General features: G+C 40.3%; 2 protein-coding genes across 4 annotated transcripts in view; one reads left to right on the plus strand and one right to left on the minus strand.

The window, feature by feature from the left end:
• Positions 1-19,608, plus strand: part of LOC133517124 (hemicentin-2-like) — a 217,322-nt gene that overhangs the window by 102,063 nt on the left and 95,651 nt on the right. The window lies entirely within an intron of this gene.
• LOC133517122 (uncharacterized) lies at positions 11,501-18,531 on the minus strand. The gene is made up of 2 exons (XM_061850282.1): positions 15,975-18,531; positions 11,501-13,264 (listed from the first exon to the last, which is right to left on the minus strand). The coding sequence occupies exons 1-2, from the start codon at positions 17,256-17,258 to the stop codon at positions 12,251-12,253; spliced, it is 2,298 nt and encodes a 765-aa protein (XP_061706266.1). The 5' UTR covers positions 17,259-18,531; the 3' UTR covers positions 11,501-12,250.

Genomic DNA, 19,608 nt, shown 5'->3' on the forward strand with positions numbered 1-19,608 from the left:
AAGACATATGGCTTATAAAAATTGGTAACCGTTTTCGATCAAGTAAAAATTGGATAACCATTTTTCAAAACACTGAAAGGTTACCGTACCTACCTAAATACAATTCACGCTATGAAATTAATGGGTGTGTAGTAATGCTTAATATAATTATAAAAAAAAAACTATCATACATTTGTTATAATGCCATTTTATATAATATTTTATGTTTTAATGTAATTTTTATTATACGTTTCTTTTGTTATATTGTGTTCATCTAAACTGTCTTCTTCTGTTCTGACTTCTGTTGTCTGTGTTTGATATAATGCCTATTGTAATATAATTTTTAAGGGTTCTCTTTTCACGATTTTAAGTAGGTATCTAGTCGATGTCCCGCCCTGAGACACTCAGGGAAGAGGAGCATCGGCTTCTTCAATATATATGGTGTTTCCCAGTACTTTCGATAGAATAGTAGTAGTATGGATGGCTGCTTGCTTTTGTATAATATGTATGTTTATTTGTGCATCTAATTTGTCTATATATCTGTGCATGTTTTTGACTACAATACCTGTGGCTCCTATTACTATCGGGATAACTGTGGTAGGCATTTTCCATAATCTTGTTACTTCTGTTCTTAGTAGGTGATATTTGCTAAGTTTTGCCACCTTTTTTGGCTCTATGTTGTAGTCTGATGGAACAGTAATGTCAATTAAGTATACGTGCTTATGTATTTTATCTATGTATATAATATCTGATCTATTGTGAGCTACTGTTACGTCTGTTTGAACCGGTATCTCCCACATTAGTTTTTCAGTATCGTTTTCTATTACTTGTGGTTGCGTTAAAGTTTCTTTCCCCCAAAGGCTATTGACATTGTATTTGTGCTTTCTTGCTAGTGACCAGTGTACATATTGAACAATGTTGTTGTGTCGTCTGGTATAATAAGTGCCTGCCAGCCTCGCGCATCCTGAAACTATATGTTGAACGTTTTCATCTTTCGAAAGACAAAGCCGGCACCTACCATCCATATCTTTTTTAAGTATGTCTCCCTCGATTTGATTGGTAATTACAGCTTGATCGTGAATGGCAAATATGGATGCTTCTAGGGTAGGAGATATCGGTTGCCTTTTGAGCCATCTGAATGAGTACTTGGTGTCTATGTTTGTCTGTTCTAGCACTGATTTAAGGAATTGGCCGTGAAGAGGCTTGCTCTTCCATATATGAATATTCTTCTTCACTACAGCTGATTTGATTTCTTCATGGGTCCAGTTCCCATCTCCTCTTATTTCCAGCTCTGTACAGAATTCTATCGCATCCTTTTCGATTGAGTATTTGTTCCGGTTTCTAAGTAGTATAAAGACATCTTTTATAATGACTTTTGTTATATTATATTTTTGTATAACGTAATATTTAATATAATTTTATCAAGTATAAATACATATGTTGTATAACATATTTTGTCATATTTAATTTAATGATAACGTAAAGTTTTACGTAATTTTTATAACAAGTAGTACGCAGGCCGTATTACTAAGTACCAACCTAACCAATTTTTTCAAGGTTTCTGATTATGTGGGGGCCGCAATTCAATTTTAACCTAATCCACATTTTTACGAGGTATTTTATTCTACGGGGGGTCGAAGTCCTAACCTAACCTAACCCTCCTTTTGCTAGGTAGTTGGGTCCAAATTCATTTCGTTGTCTTGTTTCTGACCACTCTGTCACGCTTGTATATATGTCTTCTATCAAATAAATAAAAAAGTTGCGTCTGTAAGAATAATAAATTAAAATGGATGTCCGAGCAGATAAAAGCAAACCCTGCCGCTATGTAAACAAGCAATTGAAACAGAATTAATACTAAATATTACATTAAATTCTCAATACTGCTTGATAACACTAAGTTAGCTGTATAAATTAGGCATAACTTGTCATCAAGTTATTTATTTACCTTGATTCAGCATGATTTGAAACTGCTAAACCAATCACTAGATGCTATTTGGATTACTAGTATGATAAATTAAATAATGAACAAATATAATTGAAAATAAAACCGTTTTTTATTATAGTCAGTAAACCAATTTATTGACTTTATCGTCAACAACTAGTAAATACAATTACTAATACTTTGTAATTCACCAATATATTATTTAATAATTAATTCATCAAATTAATCAGGTAAGTACAAAAACATTAACATAATGATCAACATAGTATTTACTTAACTTTCAATATTCCTGTGGCGACGATTAACTCAGTGCTGCAGCGCAACGAAGAATCACAATGAGAATGATCCAAATGAAATGGGTCGGGCCCTTTTATATCCACTGCTAACCAGCCACTCACAACTGGTTAATCATGCCATTTGTCGTTCGAGAAGTGACGTCACAAACGTATCTTCTCATTTATCGAATAATGCAGAATAAAATAATCACAACATCTTTTCAATAAACTCCGCTATACATAATTACTAATAAGTAATATTAATACATAATATAATCGCTTTAAAATAGTTTACGAATCTTATTAGTAGGTTAACTACCGTCTCAAAGTTACCACTATCCATGTTTCTCTAATCAACCGTGGTTTCGTATCGTACCCACATAAATCACAAATTGTGTAAACTTCGCGTGATATTGAGTTAAGTGTTTAAATAATGAATATTTATCAACATTGGACGTCAGAGAAACAGGTCAGTTTCATACATAATACAATTTATAAACAATAATCTAACACGTCCTATTGTATGTCTTTCTAGCTATAGATTATATTTCACATTAAAAATTATAAAAAACTAAATTTCATCTCATACAAAAAGCTGCATTCCGTCACCTTTTTTGGGTACAAAAAACAAGACAATAAAAAGAATTTTAACGCAGTTATTCGTTTGTGCGCAGTTCCAACCTAACTTAATCCATTTATGTCTTGTACTCATTATGCCACACAAATAATTATGTGATGTCACTTGTTAGAACAAATAATATGCTTTAGAGTATGTAATAATTATGGCAATGTATATTAGACGAAGTATTAATATACCATATGATCATTATACCAATAATAACATTATGTTTGCCGTTAATTCGGTATAACGGTAGTATGCCATTTATTACGTTATTCAAAATAACGATATATCAAACTATAATATATAAAAGTAATTATAAAAAATGTAGTGCACCCAAAATTAATGAATTTACTAACGATAGGAACCGTCAACTTAATAATTGAATGTAAATCTGCAAACCTTACCTTCACACGCTGGAATAGGATAATGAAAAACGATCTTTCACGCCAAGACAGTCGGAAACTGAATTTACATTTGAATTGCAGCTTAAGACTTACGGAACTCATACCAGTGGGTTATTGTTTTGGTGCAAAATTTTCGAACCACTGGCGTTAATTAAACTTGGTTTTATATTAATGTAGTGAAGTTATTGTCATTAATTTTAAGATTATCAAATAACTACTACTACTACTACTACTACTTAATGGCGCAGCGACCCAAAATGAGTCTTGGCCTCCGACACGAGTACACGCCAGTTGTCTCGATCCTGCGCCATCTCCCGCCAGTTATCGGCCTGGAGATCGCGCAAGTCCGCTTCAACAGCATCGCCCCAGCGATATCTGGGACGTCCGATAGGCCTCCGCCCTACCGGGCGTCCCAGGTATGCCCTTTTAGCGCCGCGATCCTCCTCCATTCTCAAAAGGTGGCCAAGCCAGCGGAGACGGTGAGCTTTTGTTTCGCCGACAATATTGGGTGTAGCCACAAGATCTTCAATCTCGACGTTTTTGCGGAGTCTAAGGCTGCCATCCTCTCTTCTCACAGGGCCCAGGATCTTTCGAAGTATTCTCCTTTCTGTCACCAGGAGTTTATTTTCTTCTTTAAGTGTTAGTGTCCAAGTCTCGCATCCGTACATGAGTATGGGCCGTATGACCGTCTTATATATACGTATTTTTATGTTCTTGCTCAGGAGTTTGGACACTAACACTTTATGAAGGGCGGCACTACATCGCAAGGCGTTCTGAACCCGGATGTCAATTTCCTCCTCACGAGTATTTGTGTCGGTGACGGTGCAGCCTAAGTATCTAAATTTGGCCACCCCTTTATATATGGTACCTCCAACATGAAGACCTTCTCTTTTGACGCGCGTGTTTTTATAGCGTTTCATGTGAAGATACTCTGACTTTTCATGGCTGATACTTAGGCCCACCTTTTTGGCCTCGGTTTCCAGGACTGCAGCGGACTCGGCAACATCTTGTTTCGTTTCTCCAAGCAAAGCTAGATCGTCTGCATACCCTATCACCACATGCTTCCCATTCAGATCTAGCCCGATATCTAGTGCAAGCACCTTTCGAACCGCATATTCTAAAACTAAATTGAAAAGCATAGGTGACAGGGCATCACCTTGCTTTAGTCCTGTTATTACAGCGAACTCTTCTGTTAATTCGTTGTTGACTCTGACCCTCATTTTACTTTCTTTGGTTGCCATTTCAATCAAGTCAACCAGCCCATCTGGGACACCAAAATTCCTCAGAATGATGTACAGGGTCCCCCGGTCAATGCTGTCATAAGCTTTTTTGAAATCCACGAATAACGCGTGAATGCTCTGAGCGTATTCCCATTTCTTCTCCATCAGTAATTTTAGCCGGAATATCTGATCAATCAAATCAAATAACAGTGCATTGGAAACATTTTGAACTGAAAATGCAAAGTATTATACGTATTTAACAGACAAAAGATCTTAGGTTTTTGGTAGATGGAGAATTGGAGATCTTTATGTTTGTCGAAAAATCGTGCAAAAAAATGACAATCACCTAAATAAACTTTAGCATCATGCACTTTACAGTAGGCATATCACACCACAATAGATGCCCAGTTGATAGCGAATCAGTCCCGTCCCCAAATTTTGATGTACGCCTTCTCCATTCTATCATTTTTACCTTGTTACTAAGTAAGAGGGACGTTAAATATTTACTGCTCTGATGTCGAATCAGGACCAAAGAGCTCTTTTAAGTAGCGTCTACGTCACTGACTTATATGTACTAGACTAGACAGACTATGGTCTACGTACCATCGGCCGTAAAAGTGCATGGCAACTCTATCAATAAATTCATTGATAATTTCTCCATGTAATTTTGCAGCTCACTGTAAATTAAGATGCAGACTACGACAAAACAGGTCTTATTATAAAGCCAAGTCAAAGTTTACCACTGTATTTCCTCTAAACTATTTCAGAACACGCGATTAAGTTCCTCAACGGCTAATCACGATCAACAACAAACCTACTCACGTACCGTTCAACCACAAAGGCCCGGCCGAAATTGATCATAGCTAAACTGAATGTTCCCGTATTGTGGTCAGGCCTAAGCTAATCTACATTGCAGTTTACAACGCACGAACCCCTATTGATCTTGTTGGTTAGTGTTTATAATGGTATGAAATCTGTTCTGTCAATTGTTTGGTCATTTAGAACTGCATAATATTAAAATAATATGAGATGCACTATGTGAATGTTGCGAACAAGGTGCGTAAGCACCGGTAGGTAACTATATTATATCAATATTCAATGACTGAATCTCTATTTTGATTGTATTACTTAGTCTAATTGAGATTAGTGGTACAGTCAGCATCAATAGTAGCGGATCAGACTACGCATCAAAAGTATCTACCAATTTCTAACAGCTTAACAAAAAGATATATATATATATATATATATATATATATATGTGTGTGTGTCTATATGTATAACGAATAGACTGTAATAGATACTTTCTAACGCAAACACTATATAATACAGGAAAAATAGCAGATTTCAGAGCTGCAAAATATGTCCATCATAGAAACTTTGTTTTTTATGTTTATCTTGGCACTAGTGCCTCATATCTAAATATGAGGATCTGCCGAGTCCTAGCACAATTTAGGGGTCCTACCCCTTTTCCGGGGATTATGGGCAGGGGATTAATTTAAAAAAATGCACATTTTACAAACTAGGCGAGTGAGGTGTCATTTTCGTGTATTTTTTTGCACTGAATCGAACGAAACCATACCCATATTTATAGGACCAATATTTGCTGAGATATGTATGGTTTTTCTTGAAAAAAAAAATAACAAGCAAAAAAGGAAATATTTCAAATCATAACTATTTAAGTAGGATTTAATCAGCAAAAACAATTGAATAACTTATTTATTTATTTAATCTTTACTGCACAAAAAGATACAATCATACAAAAGACGGACTTAATGCTATAAGGCATTCTCTACCAGTCAACCTTCGGCCAAACAGATCAATTAAAGGTGGTGTAACATCATGTTTAATTTTTAACCGACTTCAAGATTTCAAAAGAGGAGGTTATCAATTCGGTTGTTTTTTTTTTTTTTAATGTTTGTTGCTCCATAACTCCGTCATTTCTGAACCGATTTTGAAAAATATTTTTTGTTTGAATTTATATATTTACAGATTGGTCCCGTTTTTGTCAAAACTCAGTTTTGATGATGGAATCCATGAGGAATCGAGGGAACTCTTCAAATGTGAAAGGCATACATATAGTGATTTTTGTATTTTCTGTTACAAATCAAGCAATTACATTTTAAAAAGTGACATTTGATGAAGTGGAACTGCTGATGATGATCAGAATGGAACTCTTCAACGACGCATAGTATACGTTTGGCGATTTCTCCTCTTCGCTGTGTTTGTTAAGTAAATTAAATTTTCAAAACAAATTTTTGTCAAGTTCGAGTTCTGACGATGAGGTCCATGAGGAATCGAGGGAACTCTTCAAATATGAAAGGCATACATATAGTGATTTTTGTATTTTCTTTGACAAATCAAGCATTTACATTTAAAAAAGTGACATTTGATGAAGTGGAACTGCTGATGATGATCAGAATGGAACTCTTCAACGACGCATAGTACACGTTAAGCGATTTCTCCTCTTCGCTGTGTTTGTTAAGCAAATTAGATTTTCAAGACAAATTTTTGTCCAGTTCGAGTTCTGACGATGGGGTCCATGAGGACTCGAGGGAACTCATCAAATGTTAAAGGCATATATATAGTGATCTTAGTATTTTCATTAACAAATCAAGTATTTACATTTGTAGAAGTGACATTTGATGAAGTGGAACTGCTGATGATGAACAGAACGGAACTTTTCGTTGATGCATAGTTCACGTTTGGCAATTTGTTATCTTTGCCAAGCAGTTAGGTTTTCAAGGCACATTTTTATATTTCTATCCTATTTAGTTTTTTTAATAATTATCTGGTGCTTTATTCATGCATGGTGTGAAATATTTTATCTTAAATACAGTCGAATACCCTATTGCGGGTATTTTACCAGTCAACCATAGGGCAAATCTGAAATGTGTCAAGGTGGGTGCAGTCGCAAAAAAAAAACATGTTACTTCCTTTTCTACATAATTAGGCGTAGGACGCTGTCTTTTTAGTTTCATTTTATGAAATCTAAAATCAACAATAATCGTTCTTTCACCGGTCTCCCTCATTGAAGTCGGTTTTTTTTTCTTAAAAATTATACCCGTATATATACTAACAGAGATCGGTTGTATTGGATGCGGTAGGTCTCGTGCATCCAGTAGTTTGACGTAGTTTGTTTCCGTCTCAAAGAATTCTGACAGCTTGACAAGTTGAGGTTTTTTTGTCGTGCTCATGTTCTATAACGTATGTAGATAAGCCAACGGGTCTTAAGGTGAGGTATCTTCTTTTTAACCGACTTCAAGATTTCAATAGGAGGAGGTTCTCAATTCGATTGTGTTTTTTTAAAAGTTTGTTACTTCATTTCATAACTTCGTCTTTTCTGAACCGATTTTGAAAATTATTTTTTTGATTGAATAAATATATATACAGATTGTACCCGTTTTTGTCAAAACTCAGTTCTGATGATGGGATCCATGAGGAATCGAGGGAACTCTTTAAATGTGAAAGGCATACATATAGTGATTTTTATATTTTCATCAACAAATCAAGCATTTACATTTAAAAAAGTGACATTTGATGAAGTGGAACTGCTGATGCTGATCTGAATGGAACTCTTCAATGACGCATAGTTCCCGCTTGGCGATTTGTCGTCTTCGCTGTTTGTTAGGCAAATTAGGTTTTCAAGACAAATGTTTGTCAAACTTAAGATCTGATGGTAGAATCTATGAGGAATCGAGGGAACTCCTGAAATATTAAGAGCATATAGTGATTTTTGTATTTTCATCAAAAAATAAAACATTTTCATTAAAAAAAATTACATTTGATGAAGTGGAACTGCTGATGATGACCAGAATGAAATACTTCAACGACGCTTAGTTTACGTTTGGCGATTTGGCCTCTTCGCTGTGTTTCTTAAGTAAATTAGATTTAAAGACAATTTTTTTGATTTCATTGTATGAAATCCATGGATTTCACATGTGTCTTAAGTGTAAGTTGTTTGTATTTATGTGATATATACATATGTAGTTTATACGTATATTAGCTTGCTTTTCGTTTTAATTCATTGACTTTTTTTCTCTCTCACTGCACCAACTGTTTGGCCCTATGGTTGACTGGTACAGAATGCCATTTGGCATTAAGTCCGGCATTTGTACATTGTTGTATATATTTTGTGCAATAAAAATTAAATTAATAAATAAAAAAAATTCAAAATCAACACTAATGTTTCTTTCACCGGTCTCCGTCATTGAAGTCGGTTTTTTTTTTCTTAAAAATTATTCAGGTTCGGTTTGGTTTTGATTAATTGTAGCTGACAATACTTACAATATATTTTTATTAGTCTACCCTACAGACATGTTGTATTACTTTTAAAATCGACAAGCTCATTAAACAGACAGATTTATTACGTTTATAGCTTGAGGTTTCTGAACCGACTTTTCAAAGGAGTAGCTACGTTAAAAATACCGTCGGCCTTTTGATGAAAGCGACTTTCTCCAGTTGGCCCTATTTAGCTTTTTAATCTAGGCAACATTAACATTTTTAACTATCTAACTATTTCATTAAATACATTTTACATATAAGTCCGTAACAGCTGGTATTTCTTTCATACATTACCGTCAAAAAGTTTAAGACCAAACACAATTTTTAGTTTAATTTCAGGAACACGTTTGATCGGTAACCCATTTTTTTTGCAAGAAGACAACGATCTCAAACAGTCGGCAAAGATCTGTAGAGGCTACACAGCTAAAAAAAAGCAAGGTCTGTTAAAAAACAATTTGGCCGCTAACCGTCGTGACACGCAATCGGAACACATTTTGAGTAAATTACCTCGTTTGTCGACAAAATAGATTGATTATGTCTAACCGCATTGTATTGACTCCGAATTGAGTTTGGGCTGAGATCTTATCACGAAGGAAACGAACAAGCTTTGTTTTGTGTTAATTTTTTCCAGCTTTATAATTATTTAACTACATATTCGTTTTAGTTTTTTATAGAAAATATAGTTAGCCGATTTAAAAATAAGGACGAGTTTTGTACGTCGGGCTGCAGATAGGATTTACATTTTATATTTCTTTAAAAAAAATACAGTATAAATTTGCATCAATACCAAAATTATGAACTTCTCATCAACTCATCATGATTGTCAAACATTACACAATAAAAGTATACAATCAATTAATCGACTCTCCCAATAAAGATCGTCATGTATTAAGGAATCGTATCAAATAATAGAATACAAATCAAATTAGTTAGGTACGTACTGTTTAAATATATGCCAATGTAAACAAATTGGTATTGTCATTACAATGTCAAATAAAGATAAAGATCATAAAATATAAAAAGAGAATACATATTTCATTTTGACAATACAATTCATTTCAATTATTAAAAAAAAACAATGAATAATAAATTAAATTACATCATTACTAATTAAATTCGATCAGCGATTGATAATAAACATAGATGACGAACTAGCTCTGCAAAATGACCCCACACATATTGTGCCGACGCGGGCGGGGCGTCAACTTTGTGCTGCGGAGCTATTTAGTTCGCAAATGGCGGCCCGTTGTCACAGTCGTAGTAAGAAGTATTAAAATTATATCTTTAATAAAAGAAATATGCCTTATTGTGCGGATAAATGATGTGCTAGTCGTTCCAACAAACACTGGAAACAATATGGGATTACTTTTCACGTATAGTTTAGCTAGGATCATATTATTTTGATTTCTCTTGATCAAAACAAGTTTCATATGGGGATGATGTTATGCATTTTAAACAATCGTTGATATTAAGAAACTTTCATTTTATATTTGTTCAGGTTGTTATTTTGACAATTTTAATTCGTGATAGTAAATACGAATCGTCGTTGTAGGTGGCGCTTTTTTATGTGTAGGTACATTTTTACTAAGTAAAGTAAAGTAAAGATCTCGCTGCTATTTATAACTTTTCGTTAAATTCGCGGAAGGCTGGACCGATTTGGCTAATTTTGGTATTGCAATATTTGTAGGTCCAGGGACGGTTTTAACGGTGAAAAAATATGGAAAGAATGCAAGTGTGGGTGTTAAACCTACGTGGATCGTAAATAATAATGCACGCACTTAATAAACAATATGTAATGTTCGAAATACAGTTATAAAGTTATTATTATTTAAGTTAGTATTAAACACAAGCGGTTAGCACAGGCACACACAGTTCACCGAAACACTAGTTAGGTTCATGCACCATACCATTTATATTAGTCCGTGAATCCATAGGTTTGTATCACGATAAGCTACTAGTCAAGTACGCGGATAGGATTACTGGCGTTGACGATGTGCGAGCGATCGATCCCGTGACGTAGGTAACACTGATGACAGACGCGGGCGGCGCGGCGCACGTGTTACTGGCGGTCTAGCAACGGTTGCCAGCCCGCGCGCCGCCATGTTGTCGGCTGTCGTGAGTGGGTACTTTGATGTGGAGTAGGCCACACAAAGAAAATAGTAAAAACAATAATGATATTTTCCCATTCCCATACAAACTGTTCCTACGACGACGTGTTCAATATGAATTTCTGCATAAACGATACAATGTATTAATTGGTTCGGAGGCTTAATTTCCTTTAAACACGTGCGACAAACGAACAAATAATAAGCCTTGTGATGTGCTGCTTGAGCAGGAGTCACATATCCTCCTGGCCTTAAGGGCTGGGGAGGTTCACCGAGCTAGTCTCAGATTTGGGAGAAAGGGGTTGAATACAAACTCTCAAAGAAAGGTATTATAGACGGGGCTTTATGTCGTTTATTGCAAACACTTATCCCAGTACTTATATCTAAATATGCCCGCCGGTCGGGATTATTCAATAGCGGCTAGAGACGCGGATTGCCTAGCTCGCGCGGCGCGGACCTAGAACCGGGCTAGGTTGACGGATCGAGTTTATGGGAAGGTCAGGGAGTCACTGGCGGGCGGTGACCGCTCCAAGCTGGTGACGATGGGCAGGAAGTACGTCGGCCGGCGGTGTCCGCTCCGGGCCTACATACAGAAAGGTTAGGAAGTCACTGGCGGGCGGTGACCGCTCCAAGCTGGTGACGAAGGGCGGGGATTATATCGGCCGGCGGTGTCCGCTCCGGGCCTTACATACGGAAAGGTTAGGAAGTCACTGGCGGGCGGTGTCCGCTCCAAGCTGGTGACGATGGGCGGGGATTATGTCGGCCGGCGGTGTCCGCTCCGGGCCTTACATACGGAAAGGTTAGGAAGTCACTGGCGGGCGGTGTCCGCTCCAAGCTGGTGACGGGTTACCACTGGCGGGCGGTGGCCGCTCCAGCCTGTGGGGGGAGGATAGCCTGGCCTAGGCGCACGAACTCACCCCGGCCGCGACTAAAGGAGAGGAGTGTTGCCGTGAAGCGGCGGGGACGGGAAAAGGGCCGAATGCGCGCTGCACGCGGTTATATAGGTGCGGTCGGTGTTCCCCTCCGTCGCGCCCCGCGCCGCGGTGTGGCCGGATTCCGTTCAGGGCGCGTCGCTGCGGTGACATGGCGCGCTGGTGACATGGCTATGTCACATACCCCTCCCTGGTTTGGGGATTTTTACCTGGGAAAAATCACCGATTAAATTAGTTACTTAAATAGATATTTAGTAATCACTTCATTTTATTTTGTATTTTTTTTAGCATGTTAATTTTTCCTCTCTTTTTTTAATTAACTTTTTTTTTCTTTGTAATATATGTGTATTTTTTTTATTCCTTTTATTTTATATATATTTTCTGGTAATGGTTTGCGGTGTATTTTTGTTATTCTATATATTTTTCTTTTGTCTTTCGTAAATTTATTTTTTTCTTTTTTTCTTATAAATATACAATTTTTTAAAGACTATTAGATTTGTTTAAAATAATTCGTTGCGATTTGTGTCTTATTTATATTGTACCACGGCACGGTTTGTTCTGTATGTCGCCAGCATATCATTGGCGCGGGTCGGTTTTTAGTACGAGTTGGTATTGTGCACGATATTGGTCCGTTCATGGTTCCACTCGTCTTCTGTTGCGTTGCTTTTTGTTTTTGGCAGGCGTTACACTTTCTTACATATGTGTATATGTCTCGTTGCATACCGGGCCAGTAATATCGTTGCATTATTTTTTTAGTAGTTTTCGTTATCCCTGGGTGTCCTGCCCTCGGTGTGTTATGATGTTGCTTTACCACTTGTAACCTCTCGGATTCCGGTACACACAACTTCCAGTCTGTGTCTGGGTCTGTACGTGTGTTGTATCTTGAATTGGTTATCTTTTTGTATAACTGTCGTCCTTCCGCGCGGTATTCTTGTGATGTGTTTGCTTCTTTTTGTACCTGGTCCAATTTTCTCTCGTACCATGCTTGCGTGCGCGAAGCATATACTGGGTTCTTTGACGGTTCATCTGCTATCTGGTTGCAAGGGTTACTCGATTTGTTTATGATGTTTTGCGGCCGCCTGTCCTTGACGTGTTGACTTTTAATTAGTTGTTGTTTAGGGTTTCCAGGGTAATATTTGTGCTTGACCGGTTTGTTGTGCTTTATATTGTTTGTTTGTTGGACCTCTGTGTTCCCCTTGGGGCTGTTATTACACTTTGCGGATTCGGTTTTCCGTAGTTCTTCTAGTTGTAGTTTCTCGGTGCTTGTCGGAGTTTGTGGTAGTTTGCTTGAACGGTCGGTTACTGTTTGGAGGTCCGCATTACTTGTGTCTGGATGCGTTGAACCTTGGTCTGGAACTGATACTTGCGTCTCGTCGCGGTGGTCGCTCTTGTCCTCCTGGGCGTCAGGAAACGTAATTTTTACGCCTATCTTGCTTAGTAAGTCCATGCCTATAATGACGGTCGACGCCATGGGGAGTACGCGTACCCAATGCTCAGTTCTAACCTGTCCAGCTTGGTGAAATCCTACTTTGCAATGTATACAAGCCGCCGAACTCCTGCTGGCCTACACCGCCTCTGCCCAGTCTCGAACACCCCGCATTATTTATAGGTGACTTCAACAGCCACCATACCAGCTGGGGCTATAGACATAATGATGGCAATGGCGAGGCACTTATCGACTGGTCGGATAGATACAATACCTTCCTTGCTGTGTCCAATAAGGGAAAGGGTACGTTCAGATCCGCTCGCTGGGGCCGCGATTATAACCCCGATCTGGTCTTCACCTCTAAGGCCGCTGATGGAACACCAGTCCCGACAGCTAGGCAGGTCCTCGCAGACTTCCCTCACAGCCAACATAGACCAGTACTTATAACAATTGGCCTACAAATACCGATGGTAGAATCGTATCCTGTACCTCGCTGGAATTTTCAAAAGGCCGACTGGCCTGCCTATGCAGCCGAACTTGATGATTGCTTGAGATGGATCCCCCCCGAGCCCAAAAACTACGAGAGGTTTCGGAAACTGATCAAAAGCATCGCTAAGAAGCACATACCCCGAGGATACAGAAAAAACTACATCCCGTGTTGGAACACTGAGACTGAAACGCTGTGGAACGAATTTTCTGAAACTGGAGACAGGGGGGTAGCACACGAACTTATACGGTCCCTGGATGATGCTCGCAGATTGAAGTGGGCACAAGCAGTTGAAAATATGAGCTTCACGCACTCTAGTCGTAAAGCCTGGCACACCCTGAACAGACTGTCTTCCGGGGACACGTCCCAGAAACGAAAACCTAAAGTGGACCCCAATGAAATCGCTCTTAGGATCCACAAACTGTCAAAGGCACCCAGTGACAAACTTCACACCCGCAAAGTCCGTAAGAAGCTCCAAAATCTGAAGAATGAAACACTGCCGCATCAGGACTTCGGGCGCCCAGTTTCTCCAGACGAAGTGATGTTTGCCATAAAAGAAACCTCGACAAATAAAGCCTGTGGTGATGACGAAATATTTCCAGAGTTTATTAAATACTGTGGCCCTCGCACACGAGGCTGGATCGCCAAGTTCTACACAGCCATAATAGACTCGGGCGCAATTCCCCATCTTCTAAAACGTGCTAAAATCGTGGCTATCTTGAAGCCTGGGAAATCGGACGATAAAGTAGAAAGCTACCGACCAATAGCACTTCTTAGTGTAATTTACAAGCTCCTGGAACGCATTATATACAACCGCATTTCTAGCGTCATTAATAAATCCATACCACAGGAGCAAGCTGGTTTCCGCCCCCAAAGAAACTGCACGGACCAGGTTCTGGCGCTTACAACGCACATTGAGAAGGGTTTCGATCGTAACATGAAGGCATCTGCAGCGTTCATCGACCTCACTGCAGCATATGACACCGTCTGGCGCCAGGGCCTGTTATTTAAGCTGCTGAAAATAGTGCCCTGCATAAAAATCTATAGGTTGCTCGAAAGTGCACTTAGTAACAGGCCGTACCGAGTACACCTTGGTGACTGCGCTAGCCAAGTAAGAGTCCTAAACAATGGCCTCCCCCAAGGGTCTGTCCTCGCACCACTGCTCTTCAATTTATACGTCCACGACATGCCCGAAACAACCAGTCGGAAGTTTGGATACGCCGACGATCTGGCCTTGGTCACACTAGACTCAAACATGCAGGCTACCGAACTAACACTAACAAGGGATCTCTCTAACATGGACAACTTCTTCACAAACTGGCGCTTGTGTCCTAACCCTTCTAAAACGGAAGTAGCTTGCTTTCACTTAAACAATAAAATGGCCAAAAAAGAGCTCAAAGTGAAGTTTAGGGACACCACTCTGAAACATAATTTCTACCCCAAATACCTGGGAGTCACTCTTGACAGAAGCCTAAACTTCAAACAGCATCTTGGGAAAGTGTCTGCAAAGCTGAAAACCCGCAACAGCATCATTCAAAAGCTAACCGGAACTACCTGGGGTGCTAATGCGGCTACACTCCGGACTTCAGCACTGTCGCTGGTATTTTCGACAGCCGAATACAGTTCTGCCGTCTGGCTGAACAGCGCTCACACTTCCCTGGTTGACGTCCAACTCCATCACACGATGCGTCTCATCTCTGGATGCCTCAAGGCCACACCGATCTATTGGCTACCAGTCCTATCCCACATACTACCTCCTCATATGCGGAGAGAAAGGTACCTTGGCCTTGAAATACAAAAGATCCGGGCATCCCCAAACTTACCAGTCCATGAAGACCTTCACGATTTTAAAAAGACAAGACTTAAGTCTCGCCATCCTCCAGCGCTGAGATTCCATGATCCAGCACCAATGTCTAACCTACGGGATTCTTGGGAATCTGAATGGGAATCAAGATCTCTCCCTGGCGACGTCTCCAAGCCTAATACCAAGACACGACCTGCTGGCTTTGAGGAGCCCCGACGCATTTGGTGCATGCTGAATCGGATAAGGACGGGAGTTGGAAACTGTGCCTATCTATGGCACAAATGGAACTGGTGCGAATCACCAGTATGCCGATGTGGAGCACCCGAGCAGACCGTACACCACACGGTATTTGACTGTCCTCTAACCAAATACCATGGGCAAGTAGAGGATTTTACCACCCTAACTAAAGAAGCGGTACAGTACTTGAAAACTGTAAATCTCTGAAGTAGAGTAACAAAAAGCCATACGAAAAAAAAAAAAAAAAAAAAAGTTCTAACCTGTTTTACTTTTATTTCTGCTCGTACGGCTGTCCATACGGTGGTTTTCGCGCCGTTTGCTAGGATTATTTTGTGTTGCACTTTCCTTTCTGGATTTCCCTTTTTCTTACATTCTTTGTATACCTCCTCGTTCACATACGTGTGTGTCGATCCTGTGTCTATTAGGCACCTGTATGTTATCCCGTTGATGGGTACATGGATGAATGGTCTATTATCGTCGTTGTTCTGGTCGCCTGCTGCGCCTACCGGTTGCGATCTGGCCCTTCCATTGTTCCGTTTGCAACAGTTCTTGCTGAGTATGCCTAGTGTGCCACATGTGCTACAAAATATACGTTGCCTCGAGCGACACTGTGCTGTGTCATGGCCTGGTCTCCCACACGACCAGCAACATATCTTTGGATCGTAATTCGGATGTATCTTCGTTCTTTCACTTGCGCCTTGCCCCGCTCCGCTGCCTTGTTGCCAATGCTGGCGATCGCGTGCTGAGGTGCATTGTTGTGAAGTTTCTAGTATCTCGTCACCTTGTTCATGGTACGAGCACCCTTCTGGTAGCTCTTCGGTTCCCTGTGTCACTTGTCTCCAACTGTACACGGGTGTTAGTATGCTCTCGTAATCCGCTGCGAGTTTTACTAGATCGGTTAAGTCTTTGAAATCGGTTTTCTTTATGTAAAGTTTGTAGTTTTTTGACATATTCTCGTGTATTCTATGTAGTTTTTCTTTTTCGGTTAGGTTTCCATATCTTCGCATGAGCGTTTGCAGGTCGGTTACGTAGTCGACGAAACTTTCCCCGAACCTCTGCTTCCTGGCTGCTATTTTGACGATTAAGTCTTCTTCGTAGTTACTCGGATAGTAGTATAGTTTAAATAGACTTAGGAAACTGTCCCAGTCCTTGAATGACTCTACATTGTTTCTATACCATGCTAGGGCTTTTCCCTGTAGGATACGCGGGAGCGCAGGTAATATATCTTCCTTTTCTATTCCGCTTGCCGTGATGAGCTCTTGTAGCCTCTCCAAGAACTCCTCGGGTTTACCATATCCTTTGAATGATACACTCCATTCTCGGATTAGCTTTGTTAAGCGATTCGCATCGACTTTTCCTTCGTCCTCCGACATCTTCGCAGGTCGTTCTTTCTCTGGAGTTTGAAAGTCTTCTGTGGATTTTATGGATTCTACGAGCAGTTTCCTTATCTGTTCGAATGTGAGGTCTGTTGTTTGGATATTCCTACTTTCGGCTTGTTGTATTAATTCTGGTTTTTTTAAGTGATATATCCAAGAAGTTGGCATTTATATGCAGTTGGCTACGCCGTTGCTATATCGCGATGCGTTGGGTCGTAGCTTGCGGCGGTACGGTATTATAATGAGTTCAATGACGGGATACGGTACGGTGTTATAACAATTATAATATTAAGATACGGTACGGAATTATTACGATTTGCTAGTGTATTATACTGAGTTCAAAGACGGGATACGGTACGGAGTTATAACAACTGTAATATTAGGATACGGTACGGAATTATTATGATTTGCTAGGCCGGATGCGACTTTGATCCTACGCGGGTGGGCGGGACGCGTCGCGTTTATTATAATTTACCTTTCTCCCGAGTCTATAAGACTCCTAATTATGAGTTATTCGGTTGGGCGCCAAATGTGATGTGCTGCTTGAGCAGGAGTCACATATCCTCCTGGCCTTAAGGGCTGGGGAGGTTCACCGAGCTAGTCTCAGATTTGGGAGAAAGGGGTTGAATACAAACTCTCAAAGAAAGGTATTATAGACGGGGCTTTATGCCGTTTATTGCAAACACTTATCCTAGTACTTATATCTAAATATGCCCGCCGGTCGGGATTATTCAATAGCGGCTAGAGACGCGGATTGCCTAGCTCGCGCGGCGCGGACCTAGAACCGGGCTAGGTTGACGGATCGAGTTTATGGGAAGGTCAGGGAGTCACTGGCGGGCGGTGACCGCTCCAAGCTGGTGACGATGGGCAGGAAGTACGTCGGCCGGCGGTGTCCGCTCCGGGCCTACATACAGAAAGGTTAGGAAGTCACTGGCGGGCGGTGACCGCTCCAAGCTGGTGACGAAGGGCGGGGATTATGTCGGCCGGCGGTGTCCGCTCCGGGCCTTACATACGGAAAGGTTAGGAAGTCACTGGCGGGCGGTGTCCGCTCCAAGCTGGTGACGATGGGCGGGGATTATGTCGGCCGGCGGTGTCCGCTCCGGGCCTTACATACGGAAAGGTTAGGAAGTCACTGGCGGGCGGTGTCCGCTCCAAGCTGGTGACGGGTTACCACTGGCGGGCGGTGGCCGCTCCAGCCTGTGGGGGGAGGATAGCCTGGCCTAGGCGCACGAACTCACCCCGGCCGCGACTAAAGGAGAGGAGTGTTGCCGTGAAGCGGCGGGGACGGGAAAAGGGCCGAATGCGCGCTGCACGCGGTTATATAGGTGCGGTCGGTGTTCCCCTCCGTCGCGCCCCGCGCCGCGGTGTGGCCGGATTCCGTTCAGGGCGCGTCGCTGCGGTGACATGGCGCGCTGGTGACATGGCTATGTCACAGCCTATATATTAATACTCTTTAAAATAAAATAACAAATTATCATACAAAAAAATAGCATTTAAAACTTTCTATATCGCATGAAACCGTCTACGTGGAGTTGGTTTTCATTGTCATCTATTTTCACGTGTCAATGCTACAGCCAATCACAGCGCCTTATTTTATAATACACCAATCGTAGTTTGGGTTCGACGAGTTGCAATTGGTCCGTTATGAGTACTGCGTGTTTTAATAGTGGGGCCACTTTTACGCTGATATTTTGTTTGAGATTAGTCTTCTATGCATTTTTCGTTCGCTGAATTCGATGCACTCGTTTAAAACAAAGTATGTTTATTGATTTTGTTATGATGACTAATGTTTTCTTCTAAGTGTCTTATTTTCTGACGACCGGATATAAAAACATGAAGGCATAGTGCTCATATCATCATTTTTACGGGAAAAATAACCAAACTGTAAAAACAACACAAACTCATGAACAAAAACGTGGATTTCAACAAATAAGCTCGTAGCGAAAGGTGTTTCGTTGAAAATAAGTAAAAGAATATGAGAAAAACTGAACTGATGTTAAAAATCGTATTATTTTTAGGATTCCGTAGCTCAGTCAACAAAAAGAGAGAGAAACAGACTGACAATACTACAAAATCGCAAAAAAATAAAGTGATCACTTTATTGTCAGTCTGTTCGTATGTCTGTATGTCAAGAGCCTTTTTCTCAAAAAACGCATGGAGGTATTTCTTTTTGTGCTACGACATGGGGTTCTTGAAAAGCGGGTATTTAGGGTTCTCAAGGGCCGGCAACGCTTAAGTGGCTCCTCCGAGTCCGACGTTGCTTATGTCCATGGGCGACGGTGACTGCTTTCCATCAAGCGGCACGTCTGCTCGTTTGCTGACTACCACATAAAAAATGGTATCAAGCTTAAATTAATAACAAATACTCTCAGGTCTGGTACCTCTGGGAAGAGTGAAAAAAATCAAAATTCTATCAGGCGTATTCTGATTTTAATAACAGGTTATGAATTAGATCTGGATTATGGATCTGATCTGTGAGTGTCAAAAGTGACATTCCTTCGACCAAAAACGTCACTAT

Source organism: Cydia pomonella, chromosome 4 (genome assembly GCF_033807575.1).
Source record: "Cydia pomonella isolate Wapato2018A chromosome 4, ilCydPomo1, whole genome shotgun sequence".
Taxonomy (NCBI): Eukaryota; Metazoa; Arthropoda; class Insecta; order Lepidoptera; family Tortricidae; genus Cydia; species Cydia pomonella.